A 26722-nucleotide genomic window follows, 5' to 3' on the forward strand; every position below is an offset into this window, starting at 1 on the left:
TTTGAAGAAAATGTGCGCGATGCCTTCAATTATTTACCATATGATGGCTCCTTCTTTACTGGACGCACAGTGAATCCACCTTTGCAGAATCTTGGGTATCGCACTGCATGTCTTGCTTTCCCATCCTTTGTTGTTGCCGTCTCTCTGTTGCCATTTTCATTATAATGGAGTGCAGCAAGCATGAGCCTATAGAAGTAATAGTATAAGTGAACTGGAATAATTCCTTTTGGGATGATAATTTGTAAAATCGTTTTATTATGGAATCCATAGAATTAAAAAACAAAAACAACAAAAAAATATGAACACCAAAATACCAGGTGGGAAAACTGAGTGATCATTACCTGCTGTACATGCCAAGATAGGAAAATCCATTGTGTTTGGGAGCAAACTTTAACATCAGTGAATGGAATGCTTCCAAAGAGTATGTTTGATGCTGTGGAGAAAGTTGTCTGACATCCTTTAGAAAGAGGGCTGGTGTCATTACTTTCTCCAGCATGACAGCTGCCACAGACCCTGAAAGATAAATTACTATATATTACTTAATACACAGGCTTTAAATTTCACAACATGTAAAGGTCAACTCACTGAAGCAAATTTAGTAACATTATTATAAATGTACCCGGTTCAATCCACTGCTTGTTCCTCTGCTCCCCTACCAGAGGCTCATGCAAGCACTGAGGAAATAAGACTGCTTCATGCTCATGGATGTCCTGTATGTGGTTGAGCAAGCTCAACCACTTTGCCTCCATGATGGCCGGGTTGCCATCAAGTGTGGATGCTGCACACCAGTACAGGTGATTCACTATGGACTGTTTCCACAACTTGATGTTTTTGCAGTCTCTGTCCTTAGCTGCAGCATCCAGCTTTTTGCCCAGTCCTGTAACAAAGAGTATGCTTAATACAACTCCTGTTCAGTTGTACAAAAAAGCAAACAAAACAAACAAACAAAAAATTAATGAAAAAGTCATAACTATATGCAAATAGTTTTATATAACAATTTAAGTATTCATTTTAACCGTTACTCAAAACATACCTTTTGCACAATGCCAAACATCATAGAAATGCTTGGCACCTTGAGAGACCAGCTCCTCTCTGACCCATTTGGCAACCTGTCTGTTCCTGTCTGTGATGATGGTATCAATGGTCATCTGATTGTCATTCACAAGGAGCTTGACACACCGCTTCAGACCCTCCAGCTCACACCAGGTGCTACTGGGAACCTCGGAGCTCTGAAAAGCAGATAACACAGACAACATTTTGTGTGAAATGACACAGGAACTGAGAAAAAGAACACTGAGGCACTGATAAAAAGCAAGCACTAAATTAATAATCACTCACTTTTTCTTATGTTTAAGAAATTGATATTATTTTAATCTTTCTAAGAGAAATGGTTTCTACACGGTATATTATGGTGGTATGGTATATATGGTGGTATATATGTGGTAAAAGGGTAAGTCCATAAAAATAAATGACTCATTGATTGCGCAAATGTACGAGTCCAGGACATTTTAGTTAGCGAAAGTGGATAGTTTTTAGCTTTGACGTGACGTTCTTTTTCTGCCAATAGGGTTAAGTTCCGGATTCCCTTGGAGAACGCTCCTACTGGCTGATCGGAATTGTACATTTGCGCAATCAATGAGTCATTTATTTACCCCTTTTACCACATAATATACCATGTAGAAACCATTTTTCTAAGAAAGATTAAAATAATATCATGTAGAGCTGCTTTAAATGTTACCTGCACCAGTTGAAGGTCAACAACCTTGTTGATCCTGTCCTCAATGAGAGTATAAGAGCCATACTTGGCACAGTGGCCTGGACTGTCGGACCGACAGTCCCCAGACACTGTCAGGCCACCACCAAGCTCCTTTAGCTGTCTGAGGATATTTGCCTGTTCTGCTTTCCAGGCACTGAATATGGTAGGGATGGTGTACTGTCTCTGATGCCTGAAAAAGGTGTTGCTGCTGATGGATTGTACACCCAGGAATTCCAGCATCCTCAGAGTCTGACTTGCCATGCAGCCTGAGAAATGTATGGCTCCTGACATCAGTAGGTTGCAGGCTGGCATGTTCCGATGCAACATGGGCTGATTTTTCCAGCTGCGCATGTACCCACACGATGCACACACCTGCAATAAAATTCAAGTTATCTTTTTAGATGCATGATTTCAAACTAAATAGCGAGTTAACAACCGTATTTTTCAGACTGTACAAGACACCAGATTATAAGGCACAATACTGATGATCTATTTATAGACAATCTATTTTCATACATAAGGCACACCAGGTTATAAGGCGCATTAAGCGAAACAAAGCTATCAATACCAGTAAGTCACACACAAAGTTGTGACTTACTGAGCTGCCAAACAGTTAGAACAAGCTTTTCAATACCACAAACTGAAATAGCATCTCGAACAAAGAGTATGAATACAATAAAGTTCAGAAAGGATCACAACAGTCGCTGATTGCTACTCTTCTAAAGGTAATGCATGAATTAAACTTACTTTACGACGAAGCCTTGGCTTCATTATTACCAACAATGTGGAATTTTTGAGCTTGTGAGAAATGGTCAAATTAGAGATTCACCATGTATATGTATAAGAGAGATAGAGGGTGATGGAGGAAGGGAGAGATGTGGCCTGCAAAACAGCTCAGACTCAAGCCTACAACCTAATCAGCCATGAAGATAGTAGGAGTATAACATCACTCGCTCTTGTGTGATATTTCTTCAATACGTAAAGCGCACCGGATCACATAAGGCACACATTTGATATGAGAAAAATGTCTGACTGCTTAACACGCTTTAAAACAACCAATTTAGTTTGCTTCCAAGTTACAACACTTCTGTTGAAAGTAAAATAAATGAATACTTTCAGCAAAGCACCTCCTATTGCAAATATATACTGTAGCCAGCTTGTAAATATATCAAATTATGTTGTATTCTCATTTAACAGTCTTTACCTGCTTTAGTTCAACAAGAGTTCCAAACTTGCGAACAATGGATGCATCAGTGTCTTCCTGGCAGCTTGGACAGGCCTTGAACAACGTCATCAGCTCTTCCCGGCACACTATAAACTTGTCAGCATTCCTGAAAAAATACCAAGTACTTCTCATTATTTGCAAGTAAATACTTTTTTTTTAAAGTTCAGAATAGATGTAAAGCTATGACACAGTTATCTAATGTGGCGTAAATGAAGATAAAGCTGTGTAGTAAACTGGTTTATAAATCATTACATCTGATGTGTTTCATCATGGTCATCATCTGATTCCATGGCTTCATCGTCATTTTCACTTAAAGTTGATGGGAGGTGCCAACTTAAGTCATGTTCATCATGGTGGAAAGATGACACAGGACTCGGGATAGGAGTGGAGTGCTCATATTCACACTCATAAACTCTGCTCTCATCTGTCTGCGTCCCAGTGGAGACAAGGTCAGGACGTACTTGAACACCTGAAAAAAAAGCAGGAATGTACATTATTGTAATATATTTACATTATTACGTTTATACTGAAATACTGCAAAGCTGGGTTAGAGTGGTGGGTAAATGCAAATCTTGGCATGTGACATAATGCATGGTGGAACTGCACTCTGATCTATATATATATATATATATATATATATGAATGATATAAAATTTGCTACAGTTCATTGTGACTCAGTTGTAAAGAAGTTTTGAAATTTACTAAGTGGAGTTTAAACAATATTTAAAGATCTAGGGGTTGCACATCCTTGTCTTTGTAAAGAACAAATGGAAAGCCACAGCATTGTGAAAGTGAAATAAGAGTCATTTGCATTGGAATGATTTCTTGTGGTAAATAATGTTCTGCTCTGAATTACCATAGCTGGATTTTCCATAGTTAACTCTGTACATCTTATATACTCACCTGATGAGTGGTAGTAATATGGCCGTTTAATGTTGCACTGTGTTGATTTGTCAGCGTGGGTCTGAGCAGGTTCTGACAGCTCTTGGACATCCTCGATGACAGAACCCATACACGCATCATCACCATGAGTAGTTGGACTTGCAAAAGATGCTGCAGCTACTGCCTGAAGAATCTGATAAAAACACAAACATATAATTAAAACCCATGAAAGTATAGTATCATGTTTGTAATGTGTATGCAGAGGCCTATATTTTTGTCAGTAGACTTAGGTCTTTGCACTCAAATAATTTCAGGCAAGTTACAGCCTACATGATGTTGACCAAAATATTATACTAAATCATGCATGTAAAATATACAATGGTCAGCACACACATTATACTCATCAGCATACTTATATTAGACCCACTCTTTGTACTCCATCAAGTTTTGTGATGCTGTGTGCATACAGTATGCACTCTGTTTTTTTTTGTTTGTTTTTTTATCAGAGTATGAAAATTGATCAGTGATGCAACCCTCTATAATTAGAATTCCTTTTTATTAATGTGAATTTGGTGCTTTTAAAGTCCCTCACCATATCCCTGCAGATATACAGGTCTAACACAAGCTGTGTGCTTTTTATGCCCTTTTGTCCATCATAAATATGTCTAATATATCTCTGGACATTGTACCAGTTTCCCATTGACTTTCACTAGCATTAGCATCGGCGATCTTCTCCAACAAGAAAAACGGGATTAAATATGTTGAAACTGTCCTCAATAATAAGTAGTAAAAAGGGGACAATTCCGTTTTATAAGAAAAGGTTATAAACAGGTTAAAAAACAGAGAGAAAAACTTACTCTGCTCGTCTCCCGTTTCCGATGGGCGGCCCGCGGCTTCCCCGGTGAAGGCAGACGTGATGGGGCACCTGCTGCTGCTAGCATGCTAGCCGTAGCATGAACAGTGGGAACTGCATCAGACCTTAAACGCACTGACCTCATGGTCTTGTACCCCATCTTAAACGCAGTTAGGTCACTAGGCATATAGTCCGTTTCCACAAAGTGTGCGCTGCAAATGACGGAGTTTTTGGGATGAACGGACTTGAAAGTGAAGTCTTGGCGCCTAGCCTGGACAAACCTGACCCAGGAGCGAAAGGTGGGGCTCTTCTTGTTAGGGAAACTGTGGACACGATGTCCAGAGAGACTTGAATTTGTGCAGGATGCACAAACACAAGTATTCACCATGGTGATGTTCCAGAAATCTTTAGTTTTACTATTAGAAGTCTGGAGTAAAAAACACAGCCGATGCCTACGATAAACTGAGCTGATAGCCGCGGGCGTATGGGCTCGTTTACCTTACATGACGTCACGTATCACGTGACAGGAAAAGTTATGTTTTTTAAAGCACTGGATCGCAGACGAGCTGAATTAAGTGCAATTACAAAAAATGAAATTTTAAGAAGCTTTTATTTATGCCACAGTGTCTCTCGGACTTTTTCAAAACGTCATATTGTGGAAAACTCAACCTGAAAGATGCTCTTTAAACCTACATCAGGCCTCCCCGAGGTCCTCCTCCTCCACCACCAGAAGCGGTAGTGTGTAGCTCTGTGGGGTAAACTGTGATGGATAACTACCTTTTATGTGATTTACGGAAGTTTTCCAGGCATTTTTATCCCGTCCAGGAGGTTTACAATCCAGCCACTAAATGTAGTGTTTATTCAGAGACTCTATCTGGTAAATCCACAATGATCCATGATAACAGCTTTATTTATCACATTTATAGAGATAGATTTGGAACCAATCTGATCCAATATCTGTATCGGGCTCTGATATTGACGTGATTGATGTCAGATATCAGGCTGAATTCCCCGATCCACCTCTGGTCCTGTGTTTACAAAATAAAAGTGTTATGCAGGCTTAATATAAATAAAATATGTTGACACAGAAGCAGTTCCTGAGATATTTCCATTAGAACTTGTATAAATAGTTATTTATGTTTTAGTTTTTTACTCCCGAGTGTCTAGTTCAAGCGCAGCGTTACCCAACACCTGCACCTACAAGCCCTAACAAGGGAACTGACCTGCAGTTGCTAATTTAGCATGTCACTGATTTGGATATATTTTACTCTGGAACCATAAAAAAAAACAAGACAGCAACTTGAAATGTTTGTACAGTCAAGGTTTCCAGGTTTCCAGGGTAAAAGTTGTTCAGCTAAGAACGGAGGAGAAAATGGTGCAGCAGACACTCCTGAAGTGTTCCAGGTAACCTCCAGAAGACGAGGTGAAAACTGAAGGATTAGTCCACAGAAAAGTTTCTGTAGTTAGTCATTCTGGTCAAGTCCGCCAGCTAAAATGCTGTAATCCTGCGTGACAGTATGACTCACGTGAAGAATGTGAAGGAAGACGTGCGAATCTCCAGCTTGTTGAGCATGACGGGCTAATTTCACAGTTCATAGTTAGCCATGCTTTCACTAATGCAGGTAAACCTGTGGAGCTACAGACTGGTTTATACTGGGATTAAAAGCTCCAGCTTCTACAGACTGGTTTTATACATATATGTAGACCTGGAGTTTAAAGGGTTAATTGTTGTGACTGGGAAATGAACCATTAATTCAGTAGGTTTGCTTTCTGATCTTGTGTGTGTTTTCAGGGGAGTGTGTCTCACCTAGTCAGGTGGCTTTACAGATTATTGATGAGGACTCAAAGTCTGCCTCCAGTCTCTTCGACTGGCACCCCTCCAGCTCTGGGCCCCCCTCCTCCAGCCTCCCTCCGTCCATCCCCAGCGGCCGACACCGACCTCCGCCCCGCTTCAGGAAGGAGTGGCTCAGCCAGTTCCCATTCCTCCGCTATTCCCAGAGCCAGGACGTCATGTGGTGCCACGTGTGCCGCATCCAGTCAGATGAGACCCACCAGAACCTCGGTCTGATCAAAGGCTCCAAGGACTTCAAGAAGAGCAGCCTGAATAAGCACAGCAACACCAAGTATCACAGAGACAACATGGAGCGGTACTCGTGGAGCTGTAAGCTGTGAGGCTGTGCTTCATCAGCTGTTTCTGGACGGGTCCACCCTGCTGTCGGTCCGGACGGTTACCTCTGGATTCACTCTGCAGAACGCTGAGATCATGAGTCAGTCTGTCGGGGCTTGATGGATAACTTAATGTTTCCTTCACGGTGGATCAGGGTCAGTAAACCTAGTGATTTACTCCGGTTTCCAAATCCCCCAATATCCACGTTATTTATCTAGGGAGCCATGCCCACCAACCCCTAACCCTGACCAATCAGATGTGGGAAGTGTTGAAGGTTGAAGCAGACATGCTGGGGGTGATCTGATGGATCCCAGCTCCACATGGATGTGGAGCGAATGTGTGGACACAAATCTGTAAAATGCAGCATCCAAACTTGGTTGAATGTTGACAGCCGAGTCACACAAGACAATTTTATAGTCCAGAACATGTATCTGACCGGATGTTTTCGCCTCATGTCTCTTTATAATGATCTAGGTAACACCGGCTACTAATAAAAGAACAAAAAACCCATAAGAGGAAAGATGAAAATGTCTGAGTTAATTTTGTAGTTTAGACTCTAAAATGTCCAATGAGAAGGCTTTATATTGGCCGGTGATGTCAGTAAAATTCTGATGAGATTCTCAGAAAGAAGATCTGGTTTCCACCACCAGGGGGTGCTGTTGGTCTACATGGAAAACTTGGAATGCCACATCATCAGGTTGTTCGTCTGAAACATGGATCCCTGGTCAGACAGCAGGGCTCATTGGTCTAGGGGTATGATCCTCACTTAGTATGAGAGGTCCTGGGTTATAATCCTGTTTGAGCCCTTTTCCTTGTGTCTGCAGGTCTCACACCACTGTAGAGTTTATATTTATGGATGTAATGAATGACTGGTGTTTCAGGTCAGTGGGAAATGAGCCGACGATGAGTAAAGCTAAAGAGGAAAGGTGAAGTTTATGTGGACCAGTTTTATGTAGTGTTTGGAACAACACAGGAAATAAATGGGAAAAAAAGGATATTATGTCTAAAGGCTCTCAGGGAAATTAAGATGAACCAGGGTCATGCTACATGTACAGCAGGAAATATTCAGCATTTTGTATTAAAGGGAATTCTTAATAAAAAAAACTTTTAAACTGGAGGACATGTTGATCTTTTCCTGCATCTGATCTGGTTGTCGCTGTTAGTCTTGAAGCCAGGATTGAGTTTCTTGTCGCTGTTTACGCCGATATGCAAATCAGTGAGTTTTAATATATATATTTTTTTTAACTTTTTACTTCTGATCTAACTGTAGCCTGCTGTAAACTGAGCTGTCTTCTACAAACTTCATTATTGACTAAAGTGTTTGTAATTGCTGTGTAACCCGTAATTATTCTATTAAATGTGAAATAGTTCAGATTATAACTGAAATGGATTGAGTCATAAAACGAACATCCAGTTTCCACCAGCAGATGGTGCTGTTGGGCTACATGGCATGCAAAACCAACTGTCAACGTCATAATAAAGTTCATGTTTTCCCCAGATCTCTGGGTCACAATTACAGAGGCTGGCGCGCTTCAACAGGGCTCGTTGGTCTAGGGGTATGATTCTCGCTTAGGGTGCGAGAGGTCCCGGGTTCAAATCCCGGACGAGCCCTTTCTTTCCTCATGTTTGGGGGTCACATAGCGTCATGAAGTTCATGGGTCACATCAATTACTTTGTCCCCTTTATTTATTTATTTATTTATTTTTCATTTCTGTGGAAGAAAAGCAAAATGTGCTCTTGTTATCTCACCTGTATGCCACTGCAAACCAGGGGATGATTCATTCATGACCCAGCCGAGCAAATTCTTAAAGAAGAAATCAGACAGTAAGTAAAGAGATGCCATTAAGCCAAGCACAGATAAGAGATGGGAGAAAGTTCTGTTGGATTTAGCTCCCTTTAATTTCATACTAAATGAATCTTAAAGGGTTCTGACCTTGTTTTCACTGAACCTCCATCAGACTTAGGAGAGTCTGCAAATTTAAAATGTTTAAATTATTTTATCAGTGCTATGTATAAAATATAAATAATGTGTCCTTGTTCCCTCACGTCTATATAATAAAGCTTATGCAGATGACATTTCGTTCTGTTTACACATGCGGTGTACAACATGACAATAAAGTCTGTGTAAATATAAATAACGGTTAGAAATTAATTACAAATTAAAAATATTGCAGAAAAATAAGTAGATTTAAAATTGACATGCTAAAACTAACGTTTTCACGTTTGTTGCTCTGTAAATGTTTTTTTATTTATTTATTTTTCCTAGAGTAATTACCACAGTCAGATTAACGAAATCAGTGACGTCAGAGGTTGGCTAAATGTACCCAAATTATTTTATTTTGAAACGATCAGACCGGAAGTTGTCCTCACCACTCAGTTGTCCCGGTTCCGACTGGCTCGTTTGAACAGAACTCGGTGTTTTCCATCCGAACAGAAGCCAGAGACGCGGTTCCCGCCCCGGGGTATGCTTGCTGAGGAACTTTAATCCCGCTGTTGTTCTTCCGCTTGTTGGAGCGGGACAAGTTTACGAAAGTGAAGACTTTGACGGTAATATTAGCAAAGTATGCTAGGGTTACGAGTAAATTGAGTAAGAAAAATACGACCGCTTAGTGTGACCGTCAGTATTATTACAGTGGGTGTTATGTGGTAGACAGTGAAGTGCGAGGTTTTGTTGTATAATTGGACTTATTGTTGAGAAAACTACAGGGAGATTAGCCAGATGAACAGCTTTAGCTTGCTACTGTTGCTAGGCAACAGAACTCAGTCCTGAGTGGCTGAGGTAAAGCTGGTAATTACATTAGTGCAGCAAAATCATGCATTGTCACTCAGTTACACGCGTGAAAATCTGCCATTTAAATGTAAGGTTTGTTAATTTTCATTTATGTGTTATCTCTCCTATTTATTTATCAGAAATCAAGACTGATCACCATGATGGTCCCCATATTTACCCTGAAGCTGAACCACAAGATTAACCCTCGCATGGTGACTGTTGGGAAATTTGATGGAGTGCACCCCTGCCTTACTGCTGCCACTCAGGCTGGGAAGGTGAGGGATTGCTTTCATGCTGCTCTGCTGTAAGTATGGTGTTGTTTAGAAGTCCTGATCCAGAGTCCTGATCAGGCTCTTTGTTACTAGCAGCCTGTCAGATCATTTGTTCCCATTTCTTTGGTTTCATGTGTGAAAACCAGCAAAGATCAGACAGTCTGACAGACAGAAAAAAAGATTTTAGCAGCAACAAGGCGATTCCAACTGAAAGCTGGAAACCTGGCGTATCTCAGCATGGAGGCAGAAACTGGACACGTGGAGGACAAAAGAAGATGATTCAGAACTAAAAAATACCTACAACAGATGAATGGGATCTGGAACCCAGAAATAGACCTGAACCAGGACCTGAGAGATGCATGTGGACCTTAAGCTGATCCATCTACTGTTGGCTGAAGCCTCATCAGAAATGGTCTCCATGGAAACGGGGCTGTCAAGAAGCTGTTCTTAAGGAAGGGAAACGGGCAGAAAAGGCTGAGGTAGGTCACATGACACAAGAACTGGACTGAAGAAGAAGATCAGTGGAAACAGGTCTGATGGAGGGACGGATACTCCCCAGAACCTGGACCTCAATGGGTCTGATGGAGGGATGGATCCTGCCCAGAACCTGGACCTCAACGGGTTTGATGGAGGGACGGATGCTCCCCAAAATCTGGCCCTCAACATTACTGAAGCAGTGTGGGTTCATCTGGACAGAGAATGGAACCAAAGACAGAAACATCCAAAGAAGAGCTTTGGAAAGTCCTTTAAGGATTCTGCAGAACTATTCCTGAAGACTATGTTGAAGATTAGCAATTAGTCACATGTCCAAGGACAGTTATTAATTCATTCATTTTCTATCCATTTATCCCACTGACAGTTATTAATATTAAATAAAATGATTCATGAAAAGCATGAATTCCAGGGCACCAGCAGAAAATGTTAATAACTAAATATTGGTGTCAGTGTAAATATCTGGTGGGAGAAGGTGAATCAGGTCTGACCTTCACCACCAGCAGGTATCACAGAAAGCTTCAGACTGGGATGAAGAATAAAGCTGCTCACACATCCTGAGAGCTGGACTCACTCTGGTTCTGACTTTCCTTGTCCTCAACTTTTACAATCTTTCTGAACTTCTTCCTCTCCTCCTCATCATGACCGGTTCTCTTTTCCTTCTTGTTAAGGTTTTCATCCACAACCCCCACAGTCGTGGTCAGAGACCTGCAGCTCATCGACTGAGTCAGAGCGCCCAGGACTCGGACATCTCTCTGCTGAACATCAACCAGGCGGTAACCTGTCTGACTGCCGGGAGACTGGGACCAAACACCACTGGGGACACTCTGCTGGTGGGATCTCAGACCAACCTGTTAGCCTACGATGTACATGACAACGCAGACATATTTTACAGAGAGGTGAGTGGAGCTGAGAAGGACAGTTTGTCATTTAGTCTTGGTTTTACCTAAATCCATTTTTCTCTGTTGGTTTAGGTGACGGATGGAGCCAATGCCATAGTGTTGGGGAAACTTGGGGACATCGCTTCTCCTCTTGCCATCATTGGCGGGAATTGTGCCTTGCAAGGCTTTGACTATGAGGGAAACGACCACTTTTGGACAGTAAGAAGAATCAGATCAGATCCAGTTCAATTTATATACAGAGATAAGTCACATAAATGGTAAATGGACTGTACTTATATAGCGCTTTTCCAGTCAGCTTGACCACTCAAAGCTCAAAAGCTTTACACTACATATCACATTCACACACACTCATACCCTGATAGAGATATTTGAGAGGTTTTTTGGAATGTAGGTGTTTGTCCATTACTGGTATTTTACTGTGATATTTTTGCAGTATTTTTTCAGCTATTTCTATTATCAGCTTCTACAGACTGGTTTATATAAAACAACAAACAGGCAAAAATGGTATAAATGGCCCGGAGTTTTAAAGGCTTACAGTGTGTTTTTGTGTTTGTGTTTTTTTCAGAAGGTTTGGTTTTCTGATTATTTGACTGTAAATTCATAAAAGAAGTCTGCAGCCTTAGTGTTAAACATGCCTCCATGCTGTAACCGTGGCTCACCTTTTCTCAGGTAACTGGGGACAACGTCAGGTCTCTGGAGCTCTGTGACTTCACCGGGGATGGGAAAAATGAGGTGAATGTGAAACTCCTTCTGTGTCCGAGCCTTTTCTTTTAGCACTCCTTTAAAAATGTTGATGAAAAAGCAAATAAAAGACTGGTTGGTGTATTGACAGCTGCTGGTGGGATCTGAGGACTTTGACATCAGGGTGTTCAGGGAGGATGAACTCGTGTCGGAGATGACTGAAAATGAGGTAAATAAATGCAGCATTTGCTCTGGGAGGAAGTTAAACTTCCCTGTGTTGACACCCACCATCTTTGCTGTGGTAACTCTTTCCTCCTCCACACAGACGGTGACATCACTGTGTCACATGCACGGCAGCAGGTTCGGCTACGCGCTAGCTAACGGTACTGTGGGAGTGTACGACCGCACCGCTCGCTACTGGAGGATCAAGGTTCAGAAACACAGACTGACCTTTACTGTGTTTGACTTTATACTGTAAAATCTGTTGTCTTTGTCCTCTAGTTGACATATTTTCTGGTCTCCTTCAGTCTAAGAACCACGCGATGAGCATCCATGCCTTTGACCTGAACGCTGATGGCGTTGTGGAGCTCATCACTGGCTGGTCCAACGGAAAGGTCCGTGCTAACGCTCCTCAGGGGTTTCATGTTTGATCAGGTTTAAAGCAGCTGGTCTTGTTTCAGATTGATGCTAGAAGCGACCGAACAGGGGAGGTGATCTTCAAAGACAACTTCTCCTCGTCCGTGGCTGGGGTGGTGGAGGGAGACTACCGGCTGGATGGGCAGAAACAGTTGATCTGCACCTCTGTGGAAGGAGAAGGTGAGTCGAGAGGCCGTTGCATTTCATTCTGAGGTCTGAACCAACCACAGCTGTCTGGATGTAGATTAGGACGTTCTCACCTTCATAAGGGTGTGTCTTGTAGTTCGTGGTTACCTGCCAGCCAGTAAGGACCTGAAAGGGAACCTGATGGACTCCAGCGCTGAACAGGACCTGGTCCGGGAGCTCAGCCAGCGCAGACAGAATCTGCTTCTTGAGCTGCGCAACTATGAAGAAAATGCAAAGGTATTTCTTTCTTTCATTCCCTGGACAAGGTTCGACTTTCCTCTCCTAGAGTTTGTCTCACGGGTTTGCTTGTTGTTGTTGATCCAAACATCTCTAGTTGGGTATGAATCTATCCATTTCTATTGGTGGTTCTACTTCTGTAACTTGTCCACTTTTCCTGTCAGGGATGAGCTTACATGGAAAAGACTTTTTTTTTTGTTTGTTTTTTGTTTTAAACTAAACCAACCAAAGTAATGAAGCTGAACTGGACATAAATTACGGAAAAGATTGTGACCACAGGGACGTGTTAAACTCAGGTATCAGTCAGGGACAACTCTGAACCCGGACCACTCTGAAACCGGACCACCCTGAACCTGGACCACAGAAAGCTGGGGGGACCCATCTTAGGAGATTATAAAGTCAAAGATAGACCAGCATGCTTGAAGTGAGGTCTATCAGACATTTCCAGCTGGCTTGATGCTGCTGTTATTCACCACTTTAAGGTCTACGAGACTGTAGAGACCCTCAATGTGACATGGTAACCATAGAGATCAGAGGTGAACTCCACGTTCCAGGTCCATCAGCATCAACCATCACTGTCTGAGCCAGAGTGGACTTAATGGAAGACGACCGAGGAGGACATCACTGATGAAAGAAAATTATTTATTTGTTTATCAGGGATGTTGCAAAGAGGACATGAAGAACAACTGATGTTTAGCATGAAGAATTTATAGCATTTAGCTAATTCACAGATGTCGTTCCTGGCTGAACTTTTCAAAGAAGAAGAAGAAAACCAATAACAGTAAAATATATTGAAAACAGTGCAAGTAGAAAGAACGTAAATGTAATCCCGACTCCACAATCCAGTCTGAAAACACACACAGATGCAGAAACAGCACAAGCTTGCTGAGAAACATTTTATCGGAGGGTTCTTTCTTGTTTTGTCTTGTTCTTTTCATCCACTGTAACAGTTTGGTTACAGTTTGGCATTGACTTCCAGAAACGAGCGTGTTTTCTGGAAAAAGTCGACTGTGGCTGTAGATTTTACCGTAATAACTCTGCTGCCATCCTGTCATGTATAGCCACACTACCTGTTTGTTTGTTTTGTTTCTTTGTTTGTTTGTTTGTTTCTTTCTTTCTTTCTTTCACATGTGAAACCTTCAATGTGTCTCTGGAAGGTAAACAATGTTTAAAATGATCTGAACTGGACCAACAGGAACATTTCAAGGTTTTTCTTCACTGGATTCTGAGGTTTTTCCAGCCCTAAGTTCTGAGTCTGGAACATTCTCTGTAACAGCATGTAGATTAGCTTAATGAACAACATGCAACTCACTCCAGAGTTACATTAATTTTTCACCCAGATCTGGTAGTAATGAAGGAAACTTCCTGCCCCCTCACCTACTGGATGACCAGGGTATTACAGACCTCATTGCCAGTTCAGATTTTATTCAGGAATTTTTTTTTGTCAGGTTTATGTGAAAATAATCAGAAACGAGCTGGTTGGTGTTCCTGCTCCTGTTTTCAGGACCTGCTGTGTTGTTTCAGGGCGTGTCACAGACGAACAGCGGGATGGGGGTCATACCAGCCAACACTCAGCTGCAGACAGCGCTGTCAGTCAGACCTTCTACGGAGGCCCAGAAGGCTCATGTAGAGCTCAGCATTTCAACTCCAAATGGTAGCCGAGCCAAGACGCCACCATGTTGATATGTTTTCTTCAGGGTTCAGGCTGTGAAGTGGTCTTCTGACTGGTAGATGACCGTTTTACAGCTACATTAACACACATGAACTCTTTCAGACCTGATCAGTTTTGTAGTTTACAGAGTACAGAGTTTAAAGAAGTCCCTGAATGTCTCCTTTGTCGTCCCCAGAAACCATCATCCGTGCGGTTCTTATTTTTGCGGAGGGAATATTTGAGGGTGAGAGCCACGTCGTCCACCCCAGTGCCCAGAACCTGTCAGGCTGTGTCAGGGTCCCCATCGTCCCCCCCAAAGACATACCTGTGGATCTGCACATCAAAGCCTTCGTTGGAGGGAAGACGAGGTACAATATTTCACTTTGGAGCATGAAACCGATCAGATGGACGAGTGTAGCTAACTCCACCTGTCTGCAGCACCCAGTTCCACGTGTTTGAGATCACCCGGCAGCTGCCTCGTTTCTCCATGTATGAGATCACAGACGACTCCACGGCTGCTCCGAACACAGGGAGAGTTTCCTTCAACATTAATGACCGACCGGAGCGGGTATGTTGGTCTCTGTCAGACCCGTCTGCTTCACCTCCTGCTTGTTGACACCTGATGTTTACATGTATGTCTGCAGGTTGTAATGTGGCTGAACCAGAACTTCCTGCTTCCAGAAGGCGTGGAGAGTCCTAACGTCACCTTTAATTGTCTCAGAGGAGACAGACCTTTGTCCTTTAATATGACCAGCAGTGGACAGGTACACAAACACCTGGTGTGACTTTTTCACCAATAAGAACCACATCTCAGTAATGTGGGTCTACTGGTTTGTGAGAGGTTTAGAGTTCTCTCATTCAAAGCTGGGAGGAGGAGATTCAGGGTCGGGAACTGAGTTAAACCCCCCAGATGGTACATGGAGACAAAGAGATGGATGAATAATATAAATAGAGACATGCATGCATGTCACTTCAGGGACACGTACCGTTCACGTGCAAGTGTGATGAAGGTTGCATTAAAAATGATAATTAAAAACTCATGTTTTGGTATCATATTGGAGCATTAAGACCTACAGTGTGAACGTAGCTCAGACGATGGACTTCTATACAAATGCTATACTAGTGCTATACTAATAAACTTTACTTACTGTAGTGTGAGGCTTTTTACACCATTAAACTCTACACGCTACTTTATAAGAGGTGAGCTGAAAGGCCCATTTTTGCTGGATGCAAAAGATGGAGCAATACTACGAAAAATGGCGGGGGCAGTGCTGCGCAGAATAGCTGATGTGACCAGCAAAAGAAACAAACCAGAGAAGAAGAGGATCAGGAAGGGAACAAAAAAGCAGAAGGAGAATGAAGACGAGGACAACAACTGTAGAAATTGCGCAAGCTTTTGAAGAACGTGTTTAGGGCATATTGGGCGGTTGGAAACAACGTCATAGTGATGCATTACCGCTGCTAAATGGTGTCTGAAACTGACGTCGGCTCACTGACTTAACTTTGAACTCAGCACTGCCCCCTGGTGGAGGAACTGACTTAACAACCATGGTGATGCAAAACAGGCATGGAAGTATGAGGACGGCGGTGTATAACATTTGTCAGCTTCAGTACACAGTCGGCGGCAACCATTACGACTAGACGTGACGTTAAGTTACTTTATTGTTGACATTTTCACCATGACACCCCGCACCAACCAACCAGAATGACTACAGCTGACTGCTTATATTGTAGACAAGCTTATTGGATCATATCATTCACATGGGTTTCCAAAGACGGCTATATACAAAGAAATAATGGAAAATATTTACATTAAAAGTTTCCCAGAGGCTTTAAATATATTTACACCAACCCAAACTACTAAAAAAAAATCATACTAAATAATCCAACCAATGATTAACCAAACTATAGAAAATTATTTCCCTCAGCCTGTTTCCAACCTTGAATTCCTTCCCACTGAAACAAATAAAAGGCACATGAACACCTGGGGACATTGTTTGTCCACGCACCACTCCAGGGCGGCAGAAAAGAGCCAGAGGTAAGTACAAATAAACTTTTTAGTATCTTTACTTAATATTTTACTTAAAACCAACAGTGCACTATTTACTAACTGTTTAGCCAAACTAATCAAATCTACATTTTCTTTGCAGGTGAGCATTACCTGGAAGATTCCTGGCTTCTGCTGCCACGCACACACAAACACACATCATAAACCAATAAACTAATTAACTTAAACTATGTGTAATCACTCAATATTTGTTTTAAAAAATTAAAACATGTTTACCAGTCAAACTGTCTTTGCAGTCATCAGTACAAACGCACTATGAGGTAACAATGGTTCATTGTGTTGAAACGGACGTCGCTTTTTACGTACGTAAGAGAGCAGAAATGGGCCTGAAGACGAGGTGGATGCTGTGTTCGTAAAACAGCTCGATTTACTACAGCTGAGTAGTTTTTTCTGAGGGAACGAGGCTTTCCTTTGTGTTCAGGATGAGACGTTCCCAGGTTTCTTCATACTGTCAGATGCTGATATTCTGAGACATACTGTGTATGTAATGCTCTGCGGTCTCTCTTCATTACCCACTGTTGCACTGGTCAACACCAGGACAACATGTGTCTCATATTTTCTTGTCTTCTTTTATGGTAGTTGCAACGTCTGTTGTTGATTCATGAGTACTTTCACAAATGTGTCCATGTTTGGCTACTTAGCCTAGCTGGGTCCCCATCATCTTGCCCCGCTCCCTCATGGTGGCCTGCCCCCTGGTTTGAAAACCATTGGCCTAGCTGGGCCCCCGTCGTAGCTCTGGGCCTCATTGTGTTGTGTGACAGCAGACAGAATTATGCTGCTTCATTCATCCGTTCGGGGTTTCCTGATTATTTAACATGAATTTACACTAATCCTGTTTGATGCAGTGGAATTTCTGTATGAAATGATTAATTTCTGGATCTTTTTCCAATCAGATCACCCTGAGAACCGACGACATTGACCTGGCTGGAGATCTGGTCCAGTCTCTGACCTCCTTCCTGGCCATAGAAGACCTGTCAGCCGAAGCAGACTTCCCCTCGTACTTTGAGGAGCTCCGTACGACCCTGACCGAGGTTCTTATTAACCACCACACATCAAACACACCTCTATCTGGCTAGGTTCACACTGCAGGGCATAATGCTCAATTCGGATTTTTGTGAAATCAGATTTTTTTGAGAGTCCGTTCACATTTCCAATTAAATGTAATGTATGTGATCTCCTGTATGAACCTTATGCACTCCAAAAGTGTCCCGCATACGTAGAAGATACGACAACCGTGAGCATGCGTGTGACGTCTTCATGTTTGCGGTAACAGCAGAGCGTATGTTGCAATTTAAAGTTATTGTCCAACCATAGCCAGCGCATTTTTCGATGGCATCGTTTTAAGGAGGCGATTACAAAAAAAAGAGACAGATTTGTGGCCATGGCATTTTGTGGCACAGTGGCAGCAACGTCTGTACAGAGAAACGTGTGGGTACGGAGTTTATAAACAATGATGTGTATGACGTGTAGGTCGGATTAACGCGACCTGGCCATTCAGACTGAAATTGCTTGGAAAAAGATCAGATAAGAATCGGATTTAGGACCACATGTCCAAGTGGCCTGGGCCGCATTTGAAAAAATCGGATCTGTGGGGCAAAAAAATCCGATTTGGGCCACTTCAGCCTGCAGTGTGAACCTGGCCTCTGTCTGAAATACCACAGTGTTGGATGAGACTGGAAGTCATCCAGCAGATTACGTCTCTTTGTCTCGTCTGAGCTCCATGTGAAGGAATTCCAACAGATTTACTGAAAAAACCCTGATGCACACGTGCGTTTCATTCATATCGTTCCTGAACGTGGACTGAAGACGCGTTTGGACATTGAGTAAAGGCTTGTGTATTGTATTGTGGAAGGAAGCAAGACGTTTGACTGTTTTATGGAGTATATTGTGAGTTTGATGGAAACCAATCGTTCCTTTGTCTGTTGTAGGTGGACGAGTTCCACTCAGTCCATCAGAAGTTAACTGCAGCCATGGCCGACCACTCCAACTACATCAGGAACATGCTGGTGCAGGCCGAGGACGCTCGTCTGATGGGCGACATGTGAGTTAGATTAACGTCACTTCATTACGCCCGCTGCTGTGGGGCCACGTTGTAAAACCAGATTCGTGGTGATGAACGTCCATAACGCTGTCTCAGAAACACGAATTCCTCCTCACACTGAAGCTGTTGTGACTGTCTGCAGGACCACCATGAAGAAGCGTTACAGGGAGCTCTACGATCTAAACAGAGACCTCGTCAACGAGTACAAGATCCGGTCCAACAACCACAACGCTCTTCTGGCCCGTCTCAAGTCCGTCAACCAGGCCATCCAGCGGGCCGGTAGACTCAGAGGTGGGTGGTCCTGTTCTGATCTTCTCCATAACGTAGTGGTTTTATCTGCAGTGTTCAGACCAGGAGCGAGTCTGCGTGTTGAACTGTGCAGGTTTGGTTCTGATCCGGTTAAAGACTTTTAATGTCTAAATTCCTGTAAATATTTCATCATCCGTTCCAGACGGCAGGTTGGGCTGAAGGAGCATGAATACATCCACCATGTTGCACAGGGCAGCGCAGCCTTGGGTCACATGACCTCCAGCTAAGAAAGTAAATCCACAGTTAAACCTTCAGTCAGATCAGGGTCCTCATATATTGATCGAACGTAGAAACTGTCCTAAATTCCATCCAAACGATGATATGAAGAACGGCTGTAAGTAGAAAAAAATCTGGATGAATCAGTCTTGCGGAGGCCAGTCGTACGTACGTTAGTCAGTAATCGTTCATTCATTCTCTTTACTGCTTTATCGATTATCCACCTGTTTCCTCTCACACACACCTGTTTCCTTCTCTTCAGTGGGGAAACCAAAGAACCAGGTGATCTCTGCTTGTCGAGACGCCATTAAGAGCAACAACGTCAACGCGCTGTTCAGGATCATGCGGGCGGGAACGTCGTCCTCCTGAGGACGGAGGGACTGGAACCCAGTGACCTCCATGAGGACTATAAACGTCGTTTCAGCAGGGTTACGGAAATTTGCAAAAGGTTCTGGGACTCTGGACACCGAGGACACTGTTGCAGCCTTAATCCAGGTTTTCCATGACTCAGCAGCAACTTGGCAGGAACATTTGGCTCCACCTCTTTGAAAACCTGAAGTTCCACTAGTTCTGAGAAGTGAGATGACGAGCACCGATGTAAAGCTGCTATAAATTTACCATCCGTCTCAGGATCTCTCTACTGTCGGGAAGCCGCTTTAGTTTGGAGTCAAGCTGAAAGTTTTAGAGCTGCAGAGGTGTTCCAGGTGATGTCTACAGAGTCTGCCTGAACCTTTCCCACAGACCTGAACCGGCGGAGGACGTGACCCTGTGCTGGACCTGTTCCCAGACTCCAAGCTGTGGGACAGCTCTGCTTTGTTGCTGTTTGTAGCCAAAGAAAATGATGCTTCGTTTGTTTACCATTTGTAGCTCGTTGTCAGAGAGAAAATGTGACTCTGTGTTTGTGGCAGCACGACTATTAAACGAATGTGAAATGTTTTCAGCTGTTACTCCACTTTGTTGCTGTGAAGGGGATCAGCTGATCACTCTTGAGACCTGAGATCTGATCATGCAGGCCTTTTGTCCTCCCAGTGTTTACAGATGATCTTTAATGCTGCTTCAGACTGTAAAACAGATGTTTAAACAGATATCTTTAACTCACATCCAGCATTTTTTCAGCTGAACTGTAGCAGTTAATAGAAAGACACGCAGCAGGTAGTTTTACTCTGGTACTTTTGACCATCAGCAGCTTGGTCGCACTGATCCGTCTTTAGGCTCAACCTTGTTTTAAGTACACAAACAAACAAATTCCTGTCACGTGTCTGCTGGACGAACTCTGGTCCTCAGGATGTAGGAGACTTTTTATTAATAGTCTCTTTCTTTGTAATAAAATTATTTCATGAAATAAAACAATTTAGAAATGATTAGATTTTTACATGATTTATAAGTTTTAAAATAATTTTTATTGGAAACATATTTTTTTATCAATATCTTAAATATTTCTTGTAAATATCAATTGTAGATGTAAAAAAAAAATAAATGAAAGGTCACCAAAGAGTGTGGATGAGTTGGAAAAAGTTGACAAAGGATCTATACGTGCTGAGCAGAATATATATATATATAGCAAAGCTAATGTCATGTGACCAACCACAAGTCGTAATGAATTATCTATCTCATTGCTTACACGGGTTTAAAAAATCCACCAACATATTTATTTTTTTTATCCTAGAATCAAATTGGTCTAATATTCTGCTTGTTTTCCTGTATTTGTGATAGGAGGGCAGCCCAGAGCTTACTGCACTAACCTCAGCTGAAAGACCACAGAGCTAATGTTGATGTCCCCAGTCAAGCTACAGGGTTAAACATTAAACCAGGTGCTCTAGCCATATGTTTAATGGACATGCTTGTATTCTGTAGAGAGCAGAGACAGGGCATCCACAATGGTAGTTCAGTCACTTGTCCAGAAAGACCATCTCTTCAGATGGAAATGATAAGTTAAGGTTGGGAGGGCTGGTTTTTTAAGGCCAGTCTAACTGATGAAGTATTACTTCGGGGCTCTAGAGTGTGACTATTTTGCTTGCTTGTTCCAGTTGTTTCAGAATTCAGAACGGTTGAGTAGGTAACGCCATTACCAGGTAGTTGGCTTTCCAGCTGCACCAACTCGGGAAAAACAGATGCCTCCAAAACAGCCAATTTGTGAGCATCTACAAATGCCGTATAAAAACTAGAAATCACAAATCCATAGAAAAAATGGGCACCATGAGAAAAGCAGCAAATTTTGGTGATAATAAACCACAATTTTTCACAAGCAAGCCTGCCGTAAAAACATAATTATCGATAACAACAACTCACTTCTGTTTAAACTAGAAACTTAACGGACACAAAATATATTATAAAGAATTTTAATGAAGACATTAGAGTTTCATTTTTCTTTAAATCTGTAATCTCTGGGTCCTCTGAAAATTACGAGTTTGCTGTTTGGAAAAACAAGATCACAAGCTGTGGTATTCCAAGGACCTGTCGCGCTTCACTGGTACCTTTCAGGGCCTTAGAGTCTTTAGCTCCTGCTTTCTTAATAGTTAGCAGTTCCCTTAGTCAATGCACTAACAGGTACAGGGAGGTCTGACTTTTTAAGTTGTCCTGTCCAGCATCATGATGGTTGAATCATGGTCTGGCTGCCTTATTGTGCTGAACTAATTTACTTTGCCAAGAGGAGCCTTTTGGATATGGGGCTCCCCTTGAATCTTAATGTTATGTTATTCTCTATTATTATTTTAAAATATGTGTTTGCTTGTAACTGCTGGACCAGACTGGAGAAATACAATGAAAATGGTGGATAGAGGAGAAATGGGAAGAGAAGAGATGGAAATGGGAGAACAAAAGAAAGGTAGAAGACAAACCACAACTACAATCAAAGCTAAAAAATAGAAACTGAACAGCTGCTGCACCTGGAACAGTAAACATTCTAAAAGCTTCTAAGAGAACACAATAGACCATCTGTAGGGGGTCCTGTGTGAAGAAAAACTGTAAAAACCATGAGCAACGAACACAACAGCAGGTATGACTGTAGTGGATGTTTCTCTGCATGTGTGTTTGTGTCTGTGTGTAGGGGTGTGGGTGTGTATGTAGGTGTGTGTACTAAGAGTTAGAGATGCGTTGTGCTGAGTGATGATGCAAATACAAATGCACTACTATGGATCAGAGGCAGACCGAGAGGGCCCCAAGCCCTGGGCAACCAGCAGCCACCACAGAGACCAATAACCGAGATAGACCACTGCAGGAACCAGGACCTGACTGGCCGTCGGGACGAGCGGGACTTTTCCTGGTGGCCTGGGCTCTTAAGTGGCCTAACTGAAAAAAAAAAAAAAAAATCATGGCGAACTACACTGGTGCAGCTGATTGGTCTGCAGAAACTGGCACCTGCCCATAAATAAGGCAAGGCAGTTTATTTGTATAGCACATTTCATGTACAGGACAATTCAAAGTGCTTTACGTAAAACAAAGACATTACAGATATTTAGAATAGTAAAAGGTATCAACACATAATCAACATAATCACAATAAAATAATAAATTACATTAAAATGATTAAAAGCAAGATAAGTTAAAAAAAAAGTTACCGTGCAGATTTCATGCATAGGCGCATGAGAAAAGAAATGTTTTTAACCTGGATTTAAAAATGTCTACATTTGGGGAAAGTTTAATCTCCACTGGCAGTTTGTTCCACTTGTTTGCAGCATAACAGCTAAATGCTGCTTCTCCATGTTCAGTCTGGACTCTGGTCTGAACTAGTTGACCAGAGTCTTTGGATCTAAGAGCTCTGCTAGGTTTATATTCTCTGAACATATCACAGATGTATTCTGGGCCTAAACCATTCTCGGATTTGTAAACAAGCAGAAGGGTTTTAAAATCTATTCTGTGACTGACAGGAAGCCAGTGTAAAGATTTCAAAACTGGTGTGATGTGTTCAGATCTCTTAGTCCTGGTTAAAACTCTAGCAGCAGCGTTCTGGATGAGCTGCAGATGTTTAATGCTCTTTTTAGGAAGTCCTGTTAAAAGACTATTACACTAATCCAGCCTACTGGAGATGAATGCATGGATGAGTTTCTCTTGGTCTTTCTGGGAGACTAAACTTTTAATTCTGTTGATGTTTCTGAGCTGGTAAAAAGCTGTCTTAGTGACAGCTTTGATGTGGCTGCTGAAAGTCAGATCTGAGTCTATCAACACTCCCAGATTACAAACTTGGTTGGTGATTTTAAGAGCCCGAGTCTCCAGGTGTTTGCCAATGCTGACCCTCTTCTCTTTGCTACCAAACAGAATAATCTCAGTTTTGTCTTCATTTAATTGTAGGAAATTCTCCCTCATCCAGGTGTTTATTTGCTCCAGACACTGACACATTAAGTCTATTGGATTGCAGTCATCTGGTGACAGAGACACATAAAGTTGTGTATCATCTGCATAACTTTGATAATTAATGCTATAGTTCTGTAATATTTGACCCAAAGGGAGCATATACAAGTTTAACAGAAGAGGTCCAAGGACTGACCCCTGGGGGACTCCACAAGTCATGGCCACTCGCTCGGATTCATAGCTGCCGATCATAACAAAATAACTCCGGCCTTCTAAATAGGACCTGAACCAGTTAAGGACCGCTCCAGAAAGTCCAACCCAGTTTTCCAGCCTGTGCAACAGGATTCTGTGATCTACAGTATCAAACGCAGCACTGAGATCCAACAGAACCAGGACTGATACTTGACCAGAATCAGTATTCAACCTAATGTCTTTTAACACTTTGACCAGAGCTGTTTCAGGGCTGTGATGAGGTTGGAAGCCGGACTGAAATTTATCAAGATTTCCACTTTCATTTAAAAAGTCATGAAGCTGGTGAAATACAACTTTTTCAATAATCTTGGAAATAAAAGAGAGGTTAGAGACAGGTCTATAGTTGTTCATTATAGAGGCGTCTAGAGTCCTTTTCTTTAGGAGTGGCTTAATAGCAGCTATCTTTAGTGACTTGGGAAAAATGCCTGATGCCAGTGAGCTGTTAACTATCAGTAGGAGATCACTTTCTACTGAAGTAAAAACTGTTTTTAAAAAGTCGGATGGTATCATGTCCAGAGTGCATGTTGTTGATTTCAAATGCCAAACTGTTTCTTGTAGGACTTTTAAATTCACCATTTTAAATTGTGACATGACATCAGAATTATTTCTGGGTTTTAGACACAGACTAATTTTCTTGTTTGACTGTGTGGAATTAATATGTTGCCTAATTGTTTTAATTTTTTGGCTAAAAAAGTTTGCAAATTGGTTGCATTTCTCAGTGGAAAGGAGCTCTGGGCTTATCTGTATAGGAGGATTAGTAAGTTTTTCAATCATAGTAAACAGAGTGCGAGAATTGTTGACATTCCTGTTAATCATTTCAGATAAATGCAGCTCTCTGGCCTTGCACAGCTCATTGTTATAGTTATGCAGGCTTTGTTTGTACAGCTCATAGTAAATTTGAAGTTTATTTTTCCGCCATTTCCGCTCAGTTTTTCTGCATTCTCTTTTTAGGCTGGTAACCACAGTGGTGTTTCTCCATGGTGTTTTCTGTTTGCTCAGGTTGCTCTTGATTCTTATCGGTGCAACAGTATCCATTACATTCAAGATTTTCAGATTGTAATTATCCAGGAGTCCATCAACTGACTCTGCACTGGTTGTTGGTAACATAGCTATGGCCTCCACAAACTTAGCACTTGTTCTTTCATTAATGTACCTCTTCCTAACGGAGAAGCAGGTTGGTTGGACATTCTGAGTGATCAGTAAATCAAACAAAATACAAAAATGGTCAGAAATGGCCAAGTCAGTGACCGCAACAGAAGAAATATCAACACCCTTTGAAATAACCAGGTCCACAATGTGACCTTGAATGTGGGTCAGTTCTTTTACATGTTGCCACAAACCAAACATGTCCAATATGGAACAAAATTCCTTGACATTACCATCCGTCATGTTATCTATGTGAATGTTAAAATCCCCAGTTAAGATGAAATGGTTAAAATCAGTAGAGATAACCGACAATAATTCAGAAAATTCATCAATAAAATTTGCAATGTCTTGGACGTCTGTAGATGATTAGAAATAGGATTTTAGGAATGCCCCTTAAAGTAAAACTAAGATATTCAAAAGAAGTCAAAGTCAAGTCAAAGTCACTTTATTTGTCAATTCTGCAGTATGTAGAAGACATACAGAGGATCGAAATTGCTTTTCACACAGACCCAAGGTGCAGACAATAAACATTTAACATACATCTTTTAAGTAAAAGAAAATGTCTCTGCTTTGCTATACAATATATAAGAAACTATATTATGCTATATAAAAGGAATAAAAGCAAGAAAATATAAATAATGAAAAAGGCACAAGTAGCAGCAACATATTGGGTAAAGAAAACCAGATAGTGCAAAATGAATACTGTAGTGCAAATGGCATGGCAGTTGTGCAGGTTTAGCTTATATACTGGGGTTTAGCTTATATACTGGGAGTTAAGTGTCCATGAACAGTTCAGAGTCTGGAGGTTTTGTGGGCAGGGCAGGGAGAGAGTTCAACATCCTGACAGCCTGGTGGAAGAAGCTGTCCTTCAGTCTGCTGGTCCTGGCGCTGAGACTCCGCAGTCTCCTCCCTGAAGGCAGCAGACTGAAGAGGCTGTGTGATGGGTGGGTGGGGTCACCAGCGATGCCGAGAGCTTTGCGGGTGAGGCGGGTGCAGTAGATGTCGTAGAGGGAGGGGAGAGGGGCACCGATGATCTTCTCAGCTGTTCTCACAATGCGCTGGAGGGTCTTGCGGCAGGACGCGGTGCAGGAGCCGTACCACACAGTGATAGAGCTGGACAGGATGCTCTCCAAAGTACCTCTGTAGAAGGTCTGCATGATGGGGGCCAGGGCTCTAGCTCTTCTCAGCTTGCGGAGGAAGTAGAGGCGTTGATGGGCTTTCTTGGTCAGTGCTGTTGTGTTGTTGGTCCAGGAGAGGTCCTCTGAGATGTGTACACCCAAGAATTTAGTGCTGCTCACCCTCTCCACAGCAGCACCGTTGATGGTCAGAGGAGCATGTTGGGGGTGTACTCTCCTGAAGTCCACAACAATCTCTTTGGTCTTCTCAACGTTCAGAGAGAGATTGTTGTGTGTGCACCACAAGGCCAAGCGGTTCACCTCACTCCGGTAGTTTGTCTCATCCCTGTTACTGATGAGACCCACAACAGTTGTGTCGTCCGCAAACTTGATGAAGAGGTTTGAGCTGTGCAGTGGGGTGCAGTCGTGGGTCAGCAGGGTGAAGAGGAGGGGGCTCAGCACACATCCTTGAGGGGCCCCCGTGTTCAGAATGATGGTCCTGGATGTGTTGCTGCCGACCCGTACTGCCTGTGGTCGCCCGGTCAGGAAGTCCAACAGCCAGTTGCACAGCGAGGTGTT

At 42.3% G+C, this 26722-nt stretch overlaps 2 protein-coding genes and 1 non-coding gene across 6 annotated transcripts in view; all 3 read left to right on the top strand.

Annotated features, from left to right (window-relative positions):
- The window catches only part of bbs2 (Bardet-Biedl syndrome 2), a 34984-nt gene extending 14704 nt beyond the window's left edge, over positions 1 to 20280 (top strand). For 2 of the 4 annotated variants that reach the window (XM_041996056.1, XM_041996057.1), the window contains 17 exons: positions 9794 to 9928; positions 11089 to 11316; positions 11392 to 11517; positions 11989 to 12051; positions 12152 to 12229; positions 12326 to 12430; positions 12528 to 12614; positions 12681 to 12816; positions 12920 to 13059; positions 14584 to 14713; positions 14907 to 15078; positions 15149 to 15278; positions 15355 to 15474; positions 17672 to 17809; positions 18707 to 18819; positions 18962 to 19110; positions 19607 to 20280. In XM_041996056.1, coding sequence (XP_041851990.1) covers positions 9794 to 9928; positions 11089 to 11316; positions 11392 to 11517; positions 11989 to 12051; positions 12152 to 12229; positions 12326 to 12430; positions 12528 to 12614; positions 12681 to 12816; positions 12920 to 13059; positions 14584 to 14713; positions 14907 to 15078; positions 15149 to 15278; positions 15355 to 15474; positions 17672 to 17809; positions 18707 to 18819; positions 18962 to 19110; positions 19607 to 19713 — 2157 coding nt within the window. In that variant the 3' untranslated portion in view covers positions 19714 to 20280. Of the gene's footprint in view, positions 1 to 9236; positions 9431 to 9793; positions 9929 to 11088; positions 11317 to 11391; positions 11518 to 11988; positions 12052 to 12151; positions 12230 to 12325; positions 12431 to 12527; positions 12615 to 12680; positions 12817 to 12919; positions 13060 to 14583; positions 14714 to 14906; positions 15079 to 15148; positions 15279 to 15354; positions 15475 to 17671; positions 17810 to 18706; positions 18820 to 18961; positions 19111 to 19606 lie in introns of those variants that run through there. The other 2 variants (XM_041996059.1, XM_041996058.1) reach the window with 2 other exon arrangements.
- Positions 1 to 26722, top strand: part of b3gnt9 (UDP-GlcNAc:betaGal beta-1,3-N-acetylglucosaminyltransferase 9) — a 615230-nt gene that overhangs the window by 405641 nt on the left and 182867 nt on the right. The gene's annotated exons all lie outside the window — the stretch shown is intronic.
- Positions 8423 to 8494, top strand: trnap-agg. The gene has a single exon. It is a non-coding gene; the product is annotated as a tRNA-Pro (tRNA).

This window comes from Melanotaenia boesemani, chromosome 10, assembly GCF_017639745.1.
Source record: "Melanotaenia boesemani isolate fMelBoe1 chromosome 10, fMelBoe1.pri, whole genome shotgun sequence".
NCBI classification, from domain to species: domain Eukaryota; kingdom Metazoa; phylum Chordata; class Actinopteri; order Atheriniformes; family Melanotaeniidae; genus Melanotaenia; species Melanotaenia boesemani.